Below are 14264 nucleotides of genomic sequence, written 5' to 3'. Positions count from 1 at the left end.
CCGCTCGGTTTGCGTCTCCGCGTGCTTCGGGCGGTCCAGGAAGACCAGCTCGTGGCACTCGGCCCTGCGCTTTAAGAAGCGGGGAGCGGTGAGGGACAAGGACGCGTCAAGGCACGAGAACGGGCCGCGGCGAGCACGGGAGGCCAACATGCCGAGCGGGAAGGTGTCCGTGAAGGTGCGGGGGATGAAACCGTCTCACTCGCCGACCTGCCCCCACTCTCTACTGCCTGCTCACACAAACTCCTGTTTGGTTCATCAACCATCCACCTGCCTGCACACACAATCACGTACACAACCCACTCACGCAACTTCTTGCACACACAACCACACAGCCACTAAATTGACCCATTCCTCACAAACTCACTCCATCTATTCTGGCACTCGACCACACACGCGTACAACTGCCTTGCACCACACACAACCACCCATTCACTTACTCAACCAACTACTTACTCATTCTTCAATCACTCACTGAAGTAGCTCCTTAGCATGTACTCTCTTACACAACAATAATGTGCAAACTCAGTCACTCGCTCACAACATCACCTACTCGCACGCAATTACTCATCCACTCACTGAACTACCTACAAACACAACCACCTGTTCGCGCACACAACCCATTCGCTCAACCTCGCATACACAACCACCCCTTACACTCTGTGAACATCCTACTGAAACAACCACGCAGTCAATCAACAGAAGCCACCTTACCCACTCACCTACTCACTCTACACTCACCACTCTTCCACTCACTTGTCACAGTCGCTGACCCACATAAGCACCTGATATTATTCATTCACTTAGGATGTACTCGCTCTCTAAACAAGAATAATGTATAAACTCGATCACCTTGACACTGTCGTTTGTGACATTGAGCTCACACCTGCTGTGGTTTGGCTCCGTGAGTGGAGAACCTCATCTGTCATATTTGTCATTGCAGCTTCAGAACCAAAAGGTGGCCCATGAAGGTATGTTGAATGCAAGATATGTTATACTAAAATAAATGCAATAGTCTGCTATAATAACTTAAAACGGCAACACTTGGAGAGATTGGACACTCACTTGTGTAAAGGAGATTAACAGATCATGTGCCGTCTCTAAAAGATACATTTTAGTTGGTTGTAGTTGTTCAACTTTATTTGTAACCAGGTGAGAACTGACGAGACGGGGATTGTCCCATTTACACGAGTGACCTGAGTCACCTAAAATGACAAAAGCAAAACGGATAAAACAAAGTGCAGCAATGTAGCAAATATAAATGAGAATAAAAAGCAACTGTGGTCACATTCAAAATGGAAAATTGCACAAACATAAATCCAGTGTTCAACAATAAATTCCCTTTCGCGTTAACCTGGCTCCAGCATATTTATTTGACCAGGTGAAGCCCACTGAGCTACGTAGCTCTTTTTCAGACGCGACCTGGCCACGAATGATAGCTCGACAAAGTGGCTTATCACGTGGAAACGTATCGCAGCCAGATACTCTAAAACGCACGATTCTAAACGTAGAGGGAAAAACCGGAGGACCCGGGAAAAAAAATCCACACGACCACGGGGAGAAAAACTCCAAATAGACAGAATGCGTCGGGGTCGGGATCGAACCCACGACCGACCTGTATAATCAGGCGAGGTAGTTAACATCTCGCCGCAACTGATCATAGCGCAATTGTCGGTGCAGCGGCCCCGCAGGTGGTGGCCCCGCTGCTGGACGTGGTTTGTGCCGCGGGCTGCGAGGCGGCGTTCCGCTGCACAGTGCGCGGCGGCGACGCGGCCCTGCCGGCCACGTGGACGGGGCCTGCGGGGGAAGCCCTCGCCACCGGGGGGCGCTTCGCCGTGCACAGCGGGTGAGGCTGGCCAGCGCGTCGCTCATTCCACCCGTCCAGGCCGAACGTCCGTTTCCACACACTCGGCTCTCTGTGTGTTGCTGACGTGTCTCGTCTTCGATCTACCATCCATACATCTGTACATCCGTTCGCGCCGTAATCATTATCTTCTATCCACTGCTATATGAAGGCTTTCGATTAGCACGGTTGGCTACGTTACGGTGCGAAAGAGGTTTAACATACATACATTTCGATTTAAAGCTTTCGTGACTGCAGGGATTCATCTTCTTGGTTCTTTCGGTAAAGTCACGTAGAAGGGAAATAATAAAAGAAAACAAATACAACAAGATTATTCTCACGACGTTTCGGCCACAACGCAAGCAGCCGTCCTCAGGTCTTCCCGAAGACGCCGTCTTCCCGACAGACCTGTTCTTCACCTGAGGACGGCTGCTTGCGTTGTGGCCGAAACGTCGTGAGAATGATTTTATTATGTTTTATTTTTATAATTTTATTATTTCCCTTCTACGTGACTTTACCGAAAGAACCAAGAAGATATACATTTCCAAAGCCATAACAATAGCTCACGGCCATGCCATGCATCAACCCGCTTAGCACCTGAGCTGATTTTATCTCTCCATCTTGTCTGGTGGACATCCTCTCGAGAGTCTTCCTTTTCTTGCATGTAAAAATCAGCACCGGAGAGACAGAGACGGCCAGGCGTAGTGCTGGCCAACCACCCCCTCCCTCACCTCGTGTAGCGTGCCGGCACTTCATAGGTTCGTCAAAAGTTATACGGGCGGGATCCTTTGTCTTTGTGTGTACACGCAGCGAGGGCGGGGAGCGCTGCCTGCGGATCTGCGGCGTGTGCGAGCAGGACGCCGGCAAGTACACGTGCGGGCTCGGCACCGCCACCACCGCTGCCACGCTCACCGTGCAAGGTAACTCAGAGCCACCACCCCAATCGCTGCAGGCGTGCGAGTGCGATTTATACTTGCATGACAGCGTGCGGATTGGCCAAGCCCATCTCAAGCGACCGAGAGGTGGGGTTGGCGAATCATGTCGGGATTGCAGCGGTGTGGTGTGCGAGGTACCCAGCTCCGTGACAGTGAGCTGTCTGTAAGAAAGCAGCAGAGCAAACAAGTTTCTGACCAGCTGTTCTGAAACTTGGATAATAATGCAGGACTATAGGCAGATGGACTTATACATATGTATGTTGAACTAACTTCGCACCATGCGTAGCCACCCTTGCTAATTGGAGGCACAGGAATTTTAGTTTTACATGGAGAGACTAATAGAAGTCTGGTTAGTCATCATTTAGATACATCACTATAGAGATGTGAGTGTTTCCCGCGTGTGCCATTGCCTGTGAGCATCTGCCTCTACCCGTGCACCTTCTCCCAACTGTTCCAGGTGTGTCGGGTGCCCCAGGCCGGCCCCAGGTGCAGGAGGTGAGCAGCACGTCGGTGCTGCTCACCTGGGAGCCGGCGGGGCCACTGGGGCCCCCAAGTCGGTCGGCCGGCACGGACTGCTCCCCTCCTCCCGCGACTCCCCCCACCGGCTACACCGTCGAGTTCCAGGCCGAGGGTGAGCACCTCCGCTTGGACGTCACTGACGAGGACCGATTCATATTCGCTGCGTGGCCGAAGACCTTCCTCCACCAGGCTGTACTGTTAACCTATTTGCAGAAATGCAGAACAGATTTTATTTTTCTGTAGGAAATGTAAGCAGCTTGCCTTGCCGCAAAACATTGTGGTTTGTGAGATGCCCTTGTGCTAATGTTGCACTATTTGAATCAAGATTATTTCAAAATACTTTACGGCCTGTTGTCAATCCCCTGTGAGATGAAGGCCTTCCCACTCGCATGAGGTCATACGGGTTGTGAAGGGCATCCCAGAACCAGTTCAGCTATCCGCTCGCCACTGACGTTAGACATGACCAGGAATCAAACTCAAAGACGCTGTGCTCTTATCACAGTGCGCCAACCACTCCTCCACAAACCATTCATTATTATGTGCCTGGTTAATTATGTTGCGATGTCTGTGTGTGTGTATGCGCTTGCTTGCGTATGCTGTCTCTGGATCAGGGGAGAGCGGCTGGCAGAAGTGTGTGACGGCATCGGCGGAGCCCGGGCTGCTGCTGGACGAGTTGGTGCCGGGGTCCACCTACTGCTTCCGCGCTGGCGCGAGCTACACGTGGGGCAGCGGCCCGCTCAGCGCCATCTCCCAGCCCGTCGCTCTGCCCTCCCTCGCTCGTGAGCAAATAACGAGGCCTCGCACCCTGACCGAACTAACCCCCTGTTGGGCAACACCCTGGTATCATTGGTGCACGCGCCTGCTGGATGACCGCTCTTTCTGTGCTGGACTCCCCCGGAGGTCATCTCCACCAAAGTGCTGCCGACTCCGAGGCCACTGGATGACTCGAGAGAATTTGCCTTTATTTTAGTATTTTGCACCTCTCGTTTATCTTGTCCACGAGCAATTGGGCGGTGATATGGTCCAGCGGTAGCGCATTCACCGCTTGCTCCACATTCCTGGTTCGAATCTGGAAAGCTGCCCTGGTAAATAATAGAATGTATTAACCATAGAATGTGTAATGTCTGCTTCACAGTGGATGTTAATGATCCCGTGATGCCATTTGAAGATGGACATAGGCCATCGTGTGCTGGCATTATGGTCAAATTTTGAAAGGTTACGCACAGTTGACTTTATTGGTAAATAAACACGGCGATTGTCGCCCCCTATTGTGAACAGCTTAGCATGATCCTCATGAAACAGTCTTGGAACTTGGTGATGCTCTCCTGGGTGAACAAGCGTAATCGTAAAAATATTGCAAATATTGTAGTAAAATTTTGGAACATGTTCTGCAGCTGCCCAAAAACGATGGAGGGAGCAGCTTCCAGAAACACTGAGCACCTAATTTGTCCAGACATAACAGGTAGCATTGCCATAATTATTTAGTGTCCATTAATTATGCTGACAATTCCCTGGCACAAGAGATTGTCCGCACCTTTCAGAGCTGTCATATTTGTAGGTGGCCAGTGCCATAGACGGACCACTGGGGGGCCTGATAGGGGCTAGATTGCAACATTGTTTAACATAAAGATTTATATTTCTTGAGGTTTGCCACTTTCATTGTGAGGACCCCGAATGCATGACTTGTATGGGTCGCAGACGAGTTTGGCCCCTGTCAATTATCTTTGCCATTAATCCCGTGGAGAAATCATCACCATCATGGTGGCGGCTTTCAACTTCGTATTCTCAAGCTTCAAATGCACGTGTAAAAAATATTCTAAAGTATGGTAAAACGTAATCGACGAATAATTAAACTTGTCTTTAGCCATCTAATGTAATCGGTGATACAGCTAGTGTTATGGGAATATTTAAATCGGATTGTATATTGCAGTCGTGGATTCTGCCGACTGAACACATGCTGCTGGGAGAAAGGGAATGTGAGCGTTCTCACCCCAGGTCACGAAATGTTTTTATTGCAGATTCTGAGAACGAGGACATGCAAATTGAATTCAAGGAGGGCTTCGACTCGTGCTTCGTGGAGCTGGCCGAAATTGGCAGGTTGGTATCTCTTAAAACATCAATCTCTTGCAGTACCTTGTTTGCTAATGCTGCATCAGTTACGTCAGCAGTAGCACTTGGTACTAATGTGCCAAATTGTGAGGGTTTCACAGGTTTTCCTTGTAATAAGAGAGGTATTTTCCATCTCCCAAAAGGTTCTTACATGGATGATAATCGTATCAATCAGTCACTCAAACCCAACTGATGCTGTGCTCTACTCATTCTAATGATGACAGTACATTAGACATGCTATGTTATGCCTTAGTAATCCAGAAACGATGCACATTTTTTTGCAAATGATAATCATCGTAATGTATTGTTTTTATCGTGCCTTGGATGCAGTATATCTTGAGGCACCATACCTAAGATGATTACGAAGGAAGTGATTGCAGACCAAATGCAAATTTAAAAAACAACATAGCATAGATAATATACACAACAAATAGGAAACAATTTAAAAGCTGATCTGTACTTGAGACTACCCCCAATGCCGGATCTCACAATATAGCAGCCTTTAGATGCGACCACATTTAGATGCTATGTCAATAAAAAGACGTGTGTCACATCTCCTTATGGTGCCTCGCCTGACTCCAGGCGAGGAAACTCGCCAAAGGCACATTGAACAGTTGGGATTGTGTAAAGCGGCTTTGTGAATTGAAGGGCCATGTGCGTGGATCTCCCTCCCCACTCTCCCTCCCGCTTGGGGGGACGCGGCCACCACAGGGCAAAGGTCGCAACCGGGTACCCGATACCCGTACCCTACCCGATACCTGGCTACCCGTACCCAGCCGGGTACCCGTTTGCGACCCTGGTGCGGCCGGGTACGGGTAGACCGTGAGTCACTGGTGAGTAACTGTTTGTCACTCATTTCCTAACCTCTTGTCTCTTCTCACAATTCAAGTTACTAGAATCAACCCACCCGCGCCTGCAACATGGCTTCATCCCAGAGGTCGCAATCAGGTACCCGATACCCGTACCCTACCCGATATCCGGCCGGGTACGGGTAGGGTACGGGTACGGCCGGGTACGGGTACCCATTTGCGAATCAAAACCCGTTTCCGACCTCTGCTACAGGGGCCGCTTCTCGACGGTGCGGCGCTGCCGGAGCGTGGCAGGTGGTGGCGGGGACGGCGGTGACATGGAGCCGGAGCTCGCGGTGAAGGTGATCGGCAAGCAGCTGCGCGGGCGGGACGAGGTGTGCCGCGAGGCGTGCGTGCTGCGCTCGCTCTCCCACCCGCAGGTGCCCCGGCTCCTGCACGCCTTCGAGGGACCGGCCGCCTTCATGCTCGTGCAGGAGCTGTGAGTGATCGCATGCCCGCCAACCCCCCCCCCCCCTCCAATCGCCGCTCCTAAGCTGCGGCTACATTCCAGGTTCACTTAATCAGCAAGCGCACAGAAGAACTCCTGCCCAGTTTCGATTTACCCCCGCAAACAGCGGTATGTCTTGAACCACATCAGAACATCGCTCGGCAGATAGAAAGCTCCCTCCCGCACTAATAGACAATTACCAAGTGCACCCAGTGCAACTGGTCAACAACCTCAAACCTTGGACCACATGGTAACACCACTGCATGCTTCGATCATGTATGGGTCTCTATGCGAGTCTATGGGCATGTATGCTAGACTATGGGTGTGTATATGTGCGTCTATGGGTCTCTATACAAGTCTGTACCTCAAACAATGGACCACATCGTAGCACCACTGCCTGCTTCCATCAATTGCTGGCAGCATTTCACATTCACCAGGCTACAGCTGAAGCCCATCTTCATGGCTCACACACCAACCTCAACATGAACATAGAAACATTGCTGATCAACCTCCCACCGTACAAAATAATAACATACCAGGTCCAAATGTGTTTCAGTGTGTTAAGAGTGTGATCGTTGTATTTGGTGCTTGTGTGTGTTGCTAGCTCTGTGGGGCGCGGTGGTGTAGTGGTTAGAGCGCTTCGCTACAAACCGGGTGACCCGAGTTTGATTCCTGCTCACGGCGAACACCAGTGGTGATTATCTGAACCGGTCCTGGGTCTCCCCTAGGTCGACTCAGCCGTAAATGAGTATCTTGTGCGGTGTGTAAACATCCACACCTGGGAGACAAAGGCGGCCGGGCGTGGTGCTGGCCACCCACCCCCTCGTGTGCCGTGCCGGCCTTTCATAGGTGCTCACCAACAGAACTTGTCCCAATAGTCTGTTAAGGATATACGGGGGATATTTGTCTTTGTTGAAAGCTCTGTGTGATTGGAGATGCATGTGCGCTGCTCGCGGACGTGCAGTGTGGAGGGGCCCCGCCTGCTCGATTACCTGGTGAAGCAGGGGTTGGCGACAGAGCGGAAGGTGGCTGGCTATGTGCGCGACACGCTGGGCATCCTGAGCTACCTACACTCGTGCAACGTGGCTCACCTGGATGTCAAGGTGACGCCGATGCCCACTCGCATTGCCTTTCACGTAATAATGCGATGAAATCTCCCCGAATGCACGCGATCTTTTCAGATGTCGTAAGCCAAGCATTGTTGTACCGGTGCTTGGATAGAAACTGCCTGGTAATACCTGGTGTTGTAGGTTTTGGCTGCAAAAATAAGCAGGTGACTTTTGTTAGATGTGAGATCTGGAATAAATGAAAAACATGTAGCATCCACGTATAGAATAAAAAAAACTTATAAAAAATGCAAGTATAAAATGTCAAAGTTAGCCAGTCACAAAAGCACGTCTAACATATTTGCTATACATCTTTCAAACATGTTAACTTGCAAAATATACCTTTCATATTAAATTTAAAAGTATTTAACATCCCATTATTGATGCTCTCAATGGGCTCTGACTTGGCCTAAATAAGGGTTACCAACTTATCTCCATGACATTTCAAACCTCTATTGTTGCACTTATTATCAGCCTCTAAAACATTTACACTCAAATGACCAATGAACCATTGTGTGGATATAAACTCCTTAAAGACAAGACTTAATGTACAAACACAACTGGCCTTCATGAATAATTAACAGAAATTCAGTGCATTCGGTATTCATGCCATTCTTATCGTGCAAAGCTATCACAAAGGTGCTATGTTTAACAGATCTCATAGTCTGCCAGTAGGGGGTGATTTTGAATATCATGCAACAGGATTTGTGCACGATTATAATAGCCATCATCATCATCATCTTGACCTTTAACCCCAATAAATGTATCTTCCGTCCCTCCCGGTGCAGCCTGAGAACCTGCTGCTGGAGTGCCGGGCCTCTCCGCCGTCCGTGCGACTCGTCGATTTTGGCGACTGCTTGCGCGTGTCGCACCAGCGGCGCACGCGCCAGCCGTGCGGCGTGCCCGAGTTCTCTGCGCCGGAACTGGTGCTCGGCGAGAGCGTGGGGCCGGCGGCGGACGTGTGGAGCGTGGGCGTCCTCACGTACGTCATGTTGAGCGGCGTGTCGCCCTTCCTGGAGGACAGCGCCGAGGAGACCTGCCTCAACATCTCCCGGCTCGACTACTGCTTCCCCGAGCACTACTTCGCTGACGTCAGCGCGCAGGCCAAGGAATTCATCACGGCGCTGCTCCGGGGCAGCCCCGGCAAGCGACCGCGTGCGCAGGCCTGCCTCAAGCAGGCGTGGCTCGCTTCGCCCACGAAGGAGGACCCCCTGCTCGACACATCGCGCCTGGCCTCGTTTGTGGAACGCAGGCAGCACCAGAACGACGCGCGGCCGCTCTCCGGCATCAAGGCCCGGCACGGAAAGCCTCCAGTCATAAGACGTTGAATCCAAGGGGAAGCCACCTCACCGGTGCTGTGTCGAGGGATATTGAGTGGTCTAATGTGACAGCGAACTATGAAGTACTCTTTAGCTTATGCACTGGTAGCACTGGGCAGCTGTGTCCATGTTAAAAGGTGCCAAGTTGTTTCAGGAAAAATAATGTATTTAGCCAACAAGCCATCTTAATCATTTAAACAACAGCATCAACTATAGATACGAGGCCAAGCATTAATGGCCCTGGTATACCTGTTAAATAGCTTTGTATTTAGTTTGGCATAAATGTAATTGTGAATGACGCTGCAGTTTTAGCATTTGAGGCCATTATCGGGGCCAGCGGTTTGCACGATGTCGGCGATTGTGTTTACTGCAGTAAAATGACAAATATTGCCGTATTGGTCTTGAGCCAAGCAATGAGAGGCGACATATCTAATGCAGTTGAGTCTCTGTGTCGTTGCTGGCTACAAGGGTTTCCCTCAGGAGTGGGCACGTGTCGGCCCACACAAGGAACTCAGTCCCTTGCCGACTTCTCTCGTGTGGTTGTGAGGATTCATGCCTGAAATGGTTTGCCCACGTGGATACCAATTTAACAGCGAACTGCTGTCCTTAATTTGAGCCCTTCAATTTGAATTTACAAATCAGTTAGGCTCAATCATGTTTCAGGAACGCATTAGTGTAGATTTAAAAGTCATGTAATGCTAATGAAATTAGGGTTATTAGATGGTTAGGGTTATACAGAATAGGAATTACTATATTAGGATTATGGGATTTAAACCTCATGCCTGTGGTTGTGTGTTAAGGTTGAATTTATTGGATTTTGATTATGGTTACCACTTTTGGATTAGGGCTGTAGGTAGGGTTTAAGTCTCACCGAATATTCTCTGGGTCGCTAGTAGGCAGGGTGGTGGCACGTGATTAGGAGTAGCTACAGCCATAGCAAGGGGTATACTGGATGTGGTATGCCAGAGGCAGAAATATTTTCTGGTTTGCCGACCTGGACAAACCTGGCAGAAATTAAGCCTTGGTTGTAGTCACATTTTTTTTATTGAAGGATGGCAATCTATCCATGGTGTTAAGTTCATGAAACAAGAGATTAAGTTGGAGGATAAAGATGAGTACATTATTAATAATGCCATTGCAGTCATATGGGTTTGAGAGTTAGTGATTGATGGGTAAATAAAGATTATGGTGATAAAATAATGTAAATTCTGTATTGTATTAAGGTTTTTAGATGTAGGTTGCGCTTATTATATTGCATAGTTTATATTTAGATGATTGAGGTGGGATTGTGGTAATTATGTTAAGACTGGTTTTGTTCATTGGGTTAGAGGTTAGGGCTAAGTCTGGGGGGCCATTTCCTTCATAAGTGATCGGATTTGAGGCTTTGGCAGAAAGGGGCCATGGTTTGGACTGAGGCTCCAACTTAAGCCTGAAGTTGAGCAGTGCACTTGAGTCAGTGGGAATTGATTTTTACTTCATTTATGAAAACCAATCTTTATGCACTTCACCTTTGTTCGCATATAAAGTGCAATGGAGTTTTAATCTAGGTATTTTTTTTCATGTTGAAAACAAAACCACTTGTTTTTATTTAAAATATGTACAAGTGCCAGAATTAATGATTGTGGAGTGTATAGGTTAGGAATGTGGAGATTTATGGCCAGCAGTGGCACAGTCCGTATTTACACCTTCATAAACTGTTTAATCTCCGCATAAAATGCTTGTTTGTACCTAAATGCGATTGAAGTGGTTTACTTGCACGCCACGTGTATATTAGGTCTGTATTATACTGTGTCGTTGTAAATTTTTTACATTTATTTATAATATTGTCTCGTAGCTTAATCAAATTCTTATGCCATGCTTGCTTTGTGGCTTCATCAATATTTATATGGTTTGTGTTTGGATTTAATACAATATTTAGATTTTTTTTGATTGACAAGCGGTTGTTTCGGGGGCGGGGGGAGGAATGGCGCTTGCTGTTTAAGCTTTACGGATTTGATATTTTGAGAATGGCTGTGTGTGTGTTGGGGCTTTTGTTTTTTTATACAAATGTTTAAATTGAGCCAGGTACGCGTGCTCTTGTCACCATGTCCACAAGTCATCTACTGTATGTTAACGCAATACAGGAGACTTCCCGCTGGTCTGGACCAATTGGACTGTCAACGCCAAAAGTGAAATGCCGACAAAAAGCAAATATGGTGCCTGGGAAAATGCCAGAGGTGGGCCTGATGCTAGAGACTGGTTGGCTACTTCGGGATAAGTATAGGGATAGTGTGCTTGCTCTGTAGCTCTCCAATGTTTTTGGGTTGTACCATGCGTTGTTGGGCTTTATGTTTAACAGTTTTGCTCCACGTGCTGGGAGCTCTATTCTTCAGGAAATAAAGTTTTTTTTTTTAACTGAAGAAACTCCATGTACCGTGTGAAACGTCGGACATCATGCGGTACAGCCCAAAAACGTATCAGAGCTATGTTGCACAATTGTAACAACCTAACGGCAGGCTAATATACTCTCTCCTTGCCAGCATTCACTATTCGTTTCAGTGCTGGTGGTTACAATGCCTGTGCACTCTGTTGTCCATCGCCAAGAAATCCACATCAGTAGGCATTCCAACAAAGAAGTCACAGCTCAAAACACATGTACAGGTTTGTGTACATCAAGCAAGGTGTACGCACAACACAGCTGCAATCTGGTGTTTCTCTTCCTTATTAACTGAATTTGTCATTAAGCTCCATATCAAGATACATTCGGGCCTAATGGCCAGATCCGTGGGAGTCAACTGATCAATTACGAAAGCATGTGTTTACATCACAGCCATCCCAGCCAATCGTAACTGCAGCATTTTGCAATAAAGTTGGTATCATGTTTGAAAGTCATCCAAGTTTCTTCATCCTGTCGTCTGTCCACCCACGGGTACATTTTGCACACACTGTTATGTCGAATGACGCATATTTAGCAGGAAGTACACGCAGTTCTTCCAGCCTTGTGGCTATTAAAGGAGATTTGGGCCAAACATAGACTCTTTTAGAAGCAGTGTGACGGTCCTGTACGTACTATGAACTCTCACGTGCATGAAACAAGTCATGGGTTACTTTTTGGCAGTGTTGAATTATATCGGCATGACATTTTAATGGAGGCAAATGCAGTGATCGCTCAAAAAACAAAGTTCATCTTTTGATTGGGACATAATAAACCAGCGTACAGTATCGTAGGTTTTGTTGAGTTTCAAGCGGCCAGCGACAAACATCACGATCAAAGTTGTAATTGACGAGTCGTGGATGAAGCATTCTTAGTATAGCAAACCTGACCACAGCAGTATTCAAATCATCACTGCAATGCCTACTTCAGGTATTCATGCTATATGAAGTGTAATTGCAATTTGATGCTACATATTTTATCCATCGTCAAATTTTGCAGGAATTCATATTCTTTGGTCCTTTCGGTGAAGTCACGTAGATAGAAAAATAAAAAAAAATAAACATAAAAAACTAATGTAGACTCTAGCTAGGTTCTTAACCTGAGTGAGCCTACTGGCAGTCTATAATGTAGACTTATTCTAGTTCTTTCAGTCATTTAAATATAAAAAATATAAATAAAAACTACGACGTTTCGATCGCAACACAAGCGGTCGTCATCAGGAAAAGGGGGGTTAGCCTCTAAAGGCAAACTGTTTATAAAGGTTTAGAGATGGGCGTAGCCCAAGTGTGTCAGCAGCAAGGGCAGGGCAGCTAATGTTAATGCGGGATAAAGCAACGCCAAAGCAGTGGGTCTACATCAATCAAAGGGCCGCCAGGCAATCATTACACCTCGCTCCACATACCCACACTGCTGACGGTGGATGTTGACAAGAAAACACAAATCAAGTCATGACCCAAAGTGGTTGATGACATCTTTCCAATGATTGCCAAGTGTATAACCATCCTCTCGGTTGAAATTGTGTCTGTGTCTTATTCTTGGATCTTTCGGTAAAGTCACGTAGAAGGGAAATAATAAAAGAATAAAAAAATTCTCACGACGTTTTGGCCACAACACAAGCAGCCGTCCTCAGGTGAAGAACAGCTGTTGGAAAGACAGCGTCCTAATGAAACTGCTAAGCTTGGCAGCGTATTTTAAGCTGGGTGGGAGGAGCAGAGCGCCTTGACAAATAAGTTTACATATCAACAGAGGAATTTAGCACATCAAATGTGTCTGTCTGTAAATATGGATGGCTTCATGAACGAATCTGGTGATGGCCAGTAGGCTTGCAAAGTACCATCATCTTAGAGAAATCAATTTCGTGTGAACCAGCTGCATTAAAATAATGATCAGCCACGGCAGAAGTATTGGTCCTACCGCATTTAAAATCTGCCTTATGCTCACGAAAACGGTCCGAGACGTGTCTCCCCAATGTAACTGCTGCTGCAGATGCAGCTTAGTTGGTAGACGCCGGGATATTGCATGTCAGGAATCTTGTCCTTCACAGATGGGATCAGATCACAAATGTTATGTACTGTGTTAAATCGGACCTGGATCTTGTGTTTGTGCATGATTTTGGAAATATTTTTGGTTACACCTATGTATGGCATGGTGATGGTTTTGATTGGATCCTCAGATGGCTCCTTCCTCATGGTTGGGGCGATTAAGAACCAGGCTACAGTCTACATTAGTGGTTGAAATTTCCTATTTATTTATTTATTTAAAAATAATTCATTCATTTTTACAATTATTTTTCTATCCACGTGACTTTACCGAGAGAACCAAAGACTCCAGTTGTAGTGTTTAACACGGAGGCACACGCTGGGAGGCAACACTTTTATTTAACAACTTCCCCAGCGGGTAACACTGAACGCAGAGATCGCAACCGGGTACCCGATACCCGTACCTTACCCGATACCCGGCTACCCGTACCCGGCCGGGTACGGGTAGCCGTTTGCGACCCTGGTGCGGCCGGGTACGGGTAAGGAATCAAAACCCTTTTGCGACCTCTGACTGAACGTAACTCGGGTTCTGTAGTAGGTGATGTGGCTAACTACGTAAGTAGCGAGTTAACTCGAGACGAAGACCCGGAGACGACGCGACACCCAGGTTTGACTCCACAGACGAGCCAAGAACACTCGGGACCGCCCCTTGATGCCCCTGGGCGTGGCCTCGCTCCGTCTTAGGCCA

The 14264-nt window shown here is 47.7% G+C and overlaps 1 protein-coding gene across 1 annotated transcript in view; it reads left to right on the top strand.

The window, feature by feature from the left end:
• LOC144724743 (triple functional domain protein-like) overlaps positions 1–11995 on the top strand; it is a 189425-nt gene extending 177430 nt beyond the window's left edge. Inside the window, exons 53-62 of the mRNA XM_078604129.1 lie at positions 40–175; positions 941–968; positions 1678–1843; positions 2651–2760; positions 3233–3406; positions 3906–4073; positions 5313–5391; positions 6466–6690; positions 7664–7802; positions 8594–11995. Coding sequence (XP_078460255.1) covers positions 40–175; positions 941–968; positions 1678–1843; positions 2651–2760; positions 3233–3406; positions 3906–4073; positions 5313–5391; positions 6466–6690; positions 7664–7802; positions 8594–9133 — 1765 coding nt within the window. The 3' untranslated portion in view covers positions 9134–11995. The remainder of the gene's footprint in view (positions 1–39; positions 176–940; positions 969–1677; positions 1844–2650; positions 2761–3232; positions 3407–3905; positions 4074–5312; positions 5392–6465; positions 6691–7663; positions 7803–8593) is intronic.
• The last annotated feature ends 2269 nt before the right edge of the window (positions 11996–14264 follow it).

This window comes from Lampetra planeri, chromosome 2 (assembly GCF_965212315.1).
Source record: "Lampetra planeri chromosome 2, kcLamPlan1.2.h2, whole genome shotgun sequence".
NCBI lineage: Eukaryota > Metazoa > Chordata > Hyperoartia > Petromyzontiformes > Petromyzontidae > Lampetra > Lampetra planeri.
This window is presented reverse-complemented; position numbering and strand designations above follow the sequence as displayed.